At 34.5% G+C, this 4,985-nt stretch overlaps 1 protein-coding gene across 1 annotated transcript; it reads left to right on the top strand.

The window, feature by feature from the left end:
- Positions 1 to 3,104: 3,104 nt before the first annotated feature.
- On the top strand, positions 3,105 to 4,668 carry LOC106299182 (26.5 kDa heat shock protein, mitochondrial). The gene is made up of 2 exons (XM_013735312.1): positions 3,105 to 3,384; positions 4,050 to 4,668. Exons 1-2 carry the CDS (start codon positions 3,105 to 3,107, stop codon positions 4,466 to 4,468), a joined length of 699 nt encoding a protein of 232 aa, XP_013590766.1. The 3' UTR covers positions 4,469 to 4,668.
- Positions 4,669 to 4,985: the final 317 nt, after the last annotated feature.

Raw genomic sequence — 4,985 nt, 5'->3', positions numbered from 1 at the left:
CTTTGTCTTTCTTGTCTACAGTTACAACGTTACCATACAAAAATGATTATTAGGTCTTCGACGGATAACCCATGTGATTTTGACCAAAATCCATTTTGGTTACCTTAAACTCAGTCAGCACATGTAGGATTTGGTGAACCGGAACAGACCATAGTGAGCCACTATAACAAAAGCAAACCGGTTGTTTAGATCGCAACATTTGCTGGTAGAACCGAAACCACGTGATGGTCCACCAAAAAGTATGCCTTTCGTGTTACTAGTTCTTTTTTTTTTTCATCTAAACTTTTATTAAAAGAACCCGGTCCAACTGGATCGAGCCCAACGTACATAAGCAAAAGCCCAAAGAACGGGCCAACTATACAAAAACTCTTTGGGCCTACAGCCCACAAGAGGAAACCCGTAGAGGAAAGCAAGCCAGCATGACCACCACGTGTCCGGATGCCGAACACCCAATGTACACGCGTCAAGAAGACGCTGAGCCCACTTCCACCGGCGAAAACGAAGCGGTAGGATGAACTCCACCGTCGGCGGAGCTTTAACGGAGAAGAACCGCCACGCTAGGCAGTCTTCGTTGATTCCTAGACGCTTTGCAGATCCACGGCTCGGAGAAGAATCAATCATCTTCAATCGATCAATCCACTATCTATTTTCCGAGATGCAACACGGTCATCTTTAATGATAGGAGAAAGCGCGAAGATGAAACTACCTCCGACGAGGAAGGAAAGTCAAAGGATCAGACAGAGGAATTGAAAGAGAGTCAATCGGAAGAAGAAGCCACAAGAGCCGTAGACTGAAACAGAACCGGGAAAACCCGGTGAAAAGCCGCCGTCAACACCGACGAGGTGTGACGCAGAGACCAAAGCCGGACGTCCATCACCAGAGATGAGTGCAAAGACGCCGGAGGCAAAGCCGGCAGACCACTAAAGGAAAAGTGCGACTCCGGAAGCAGGAACCGGTCGGATAAACCCGAATCCGGTTGAAAAGCGCCGGAAACCAACCGGCGATAACCAAAAAGCTTCATCACATCTCTTCTCCGTGAAAGATCGAAGTGAGAGAACGGAAAAGAGAGAGAAGCTTTTTTTTATTGCCTTTTTGAGAGCTTTCGTGTTACTAGTTCTTTGTTCATGTTAACTATTTTACTTAAATATATAAAAGTATAAAACTAGTTATTGCTTTTTGCATGCAATCAATACCACAAAATCAATAGTTTTTAAAAACTAATTTATTTGTCATATTTCTCCCCGGAAGTTTACCCACTAACCGTTACCTAACATACGTCTGTCTACGTCCCTTCAGCTTTTTCAAGTCTGTATTTATTTTTTCTTTGGTTTTTGGCACCGACAACGGTCCAAAGATGGATAAGGTCGGTCCAAAAGCAAATCGTTCGACAATACTCTGGACACATGGCTTTCTAGGTCGTTGCCGGTCCTATACGTACGTTGTATACTTGATTCGAGAAGTGTGATCCGACGACTCTCATTTCATCCGGTTTGTTTGGGATTGATATATAAACCGAAGGCCTTATAATACTAAAGAAAACGGCAACTATGAAAAAAAGGAGAAGCCTTTTACATTTATACCAAAAAAAAAAGGAGAAGCCTCTAGTGTGTGATGTTTCAAAAAAAAAAAAAAAGGCTAGAGAATCATCGGTTTGTCATTTGCGTACATGTCGCAGCATACCAACATCATTTGTTAATTATAAGAATTTTTGCTTTCACCAAGTCTTTTTTTGTTTTTGTATTTTGTTGCAACATTTAAATATAACATCTGGATACTAATTACATCTAAATGTGTTCATTTTTATATTTTCTATTTGAATCTAAATATATTATCTAATATTAAATTGTTCATTTTATTTTATAATAGTATTTTAATGCTATAAATTTAAATAACTATCAAAATGATTTATGTAATTTAAATGACTTTTTTTTTGATCAACAATTTATTTAAATGACTTAATTATTAAAATTGAACAGAAAATTTAAATTTTATTTGTAAAAAAATATTATATTTAAATAATTATGAAAATTAATTTACGATTTTGGCGAAAAATCCGATTTTACCGTTTTAACAAAAAAATAATTATTTTATTGGTAAAAAAATGATCTTGCAATTTTAGTAGAAACAAAATTTTACTGTTTTAATAAAAAAATTCAATTTTACGATTTTGGCAAAGAAAAAACATTCAACTTTTAGTTTTGAGAAAAATTTAATTTTACAGATCTGATTAAAAAAACTTAATTTTATAGTTATAATATAATGGAAAACATAATTTGTGATTCTTGTCAACAGAAAAGATTTTACGGTTTTTGGAAAACATCAAATTTTACATTTTTGACGAAATACATAATTTTACGGTTTAAAATATATATTTAATATTAATTATTATTAATATAAATTTGTTATTTTTATATTGCATTGAATGATATTTTAATCTTTCTAAATTTTAAGATACAAATGTTGTATCTAAACTTTATATTTTTAGGTTTTTATATGTTTTGAAATTTTACATTTAGATACAACATTTAATATCATAAACAAACAGGCCTAAAAATGTTTGTTTACAGTTTTTCCTCTCCAGGAAATTTACAACTCAACTGTAAACGGAACATCGCAGAGATAAATTAGTGATTGGATTATTTGGAAATCGAAAAATGTACGTTCTTGAAAAAAATATTCGCAAATCTAGTTCGTTTCGTGATGTTAATTTGGTTGAAAGAGAAGGAAAAATCAAGAATAAATTAAAAGATTTTCGATCTTTCTAGGAACTGCTAGCTCAAGAGTAAAGACGGTTGGTCTTGTCTCATGTTTTTCTTTGTTCAGCAATTCGTCTTAATTGACTAATTCCACTTTTTGCAAAAATAAAATATCAAAAAGAAAAGAATCTTGTGATTATCCAGAAAAAGGTTGTAGAAGAAACAAGAAGCTGCCCTGTTTTAGGTTTCCAAATCAAAACTAGAAACTCTTAGAAACTTCTCACACACACATCTCATAAATCTTACAATAAAGTGAAGACCCATCTTTATAAACCCACCAAGTCTTGGATTTTTCCTTCAAATTCAGAACAAGAAAACAGAATCAAGGAGATTTATCTGCTTATAGAAATGGCTTTGGCTCGTTTGGCTTTGAGAAACCTTCAACAAAAGTTGTCTTCTACCTTCATGTGTCCAAGTGGTGAAAAATGTTTGGTCGGGAACCGACATAGCCAGAGTAAACTTAATAGATTCATGGCTAGTTCGAGTGGCGAACAAGAGGAAAAGAAGAGTACAGAAGTCAGTGTGTCTGAGAAGAAGTCCCCTAGACGGATTTTCCCCAGGAGACGTGGTCGGAAAAGTTTATGGCGTAACACCGACGATCATGACTATTTTGCACCCGCACTAAATGGTATGATAGTATTTATATTATCAATGAAATAATAAGAAACATGAGTTTTTAAACTAAAAGTAAACCATAAACTTTGAATATACAAACAAACACCGTAAAATAATGTGTTAAATTTAAATGTGAATTGTTGCTCAAAAAAAAAAATTTAAATGTGAAAATTTGGTTTCGGTATTTATCGTCTTTCTGGAAAAATTAAAATTTGTTTTGGATATTTCAGTGTGTTTTTAGTCTCTATTGAAAGAGCATAATTAATGGGGATGTTTATGATGTGATTCGGAATATAAGAAATCATTTCTTAACTTTTAACTAAAAAAACTAAGAACTGGCTCTAAAATATTTAAGAGCCGGCTAACTCATCTCTTAACTTTTAACTGAAAAAGCTAAGAACCGTCTCTTAAATATTTAAGAGCCGGTTCTTAGTTTTTTTAGTTAAAAATTAAGAGACGAATTTTATATTCCGCTAAGAAACCTATCATAGAAACCCCCATTTATCATGGTTGTTACATTTCTATCTTTTATTTTTGTCTATTTTCACATTAGTTGTAACGACTCAGGTGTAGCATATATTACTTCTATTTTTTAACAGAAAACTCTGCGTTATGCTATATGTGTTGCATTAGATCAGATGAATCTTGCGACTAATTGATTCCGCTGTAACGAAACAGGGTTCTTTCCTCCGAGTCTAGGAAATGCTCTAATGCAAGCAACGGAGAACATAAACAGGATCTTCGATAATTTCGACATTAGACCATCTCAACTAATGGGTCAAGTGAAGGAGCAAGACGACTGTTACAAGCTGAGGTACGAGGTTCCAGGGCTAACCAAAGATGACGTGAAGATCACGGTAGATAATGGAATCCTGATGATTAAAGGAGAACACAAGGCCGAGGAAGAAGAAGGATCACCTGAAGAAGACGAGCACTGGTCTTCAAGGAGTTATGGTTACTACAACACGAGCTTGTCTCTGCCTGATGATGCTAAGGTTGAGGAAATCAAGGCGGAACTCAAGAACGGTGTGCTTAATGTTGTGATTCCTAGGATGGAGAAGCCAAAGAAGGATGTTCAGGAGATTACTGTTGAGTAGAGTGACATGGTGTGGTCTATGTGATTTTGCTGTTTCGATGGAATAAGGAATAAATGACAGAATGTTGTATCCCTATATGTGTTTGTTGTGTGTGATTATAATAAACTATTTCTGATTTGGTAGACGAAGTTTTCAAAAGATAATGTAATCTATCTCCCAAGTGTATGAACAGTTGATCAAGAGGATATATGAAGGGTCATTTTGGTGTATATTATTCATAGGACGCCAATCAATTAAGAATTTAGTCAGGATTTGGGAGTTGTCTTTTTACCCTGTAAATAGATATTGAAGTTCTTCGTAGTGCGTGAGTGTTTGTATGACACACGCAACAACATATATTAATTATATATATTTCATAAATATCATAACTTTGTTAATGCTATGGTTATATTGTTGATTTTTTGGTTTGTTACGTATATGTCGCCAAATTTCTCATATATGAATACCACTAAAAGATGAGGACAAGTCATATCTAATAAGCAAGTAGAAACATTGGCTTCATGGCGGGTATGCACTA

This window comes from Brassica oleracea, chromosome C6, assembly GCF_000695525.1.
Source record: "Brassica oleracea var. oleracea cultivar TO1000 chromosome C6, BOL, whole genome shotgun sequence".
Classification (NCBI taxonomy): Eukaryota; Viridiplantae; Streptophyta; class Magnoliopsida; order Brassicales; family Brassicaceae; genus Brassica; species Brassica oleracea.
Note: the sequence above shows the minus strand (reverse complement) of the source record. Positions and strands in the feature narration are given on the sequence as shown.

Excerpts from the sequence above, each read along its gene's own strand:
- LOC106299182 (XM_013735312.1), top strand. The coding sequence starts at position 3,105 with ATGGCTTTGGCTCGTTTGGCTTTGAGAAACCTTCAACAAAAGTTGTCT. Across the intron at positions 3,385-4,049 it reads TTTTGCACCCGCACTAAATG|GGTTCTTTCCTCCGAGTCTA; the intron begins GTATGATAGTAT and ends GTAACGAAACAG.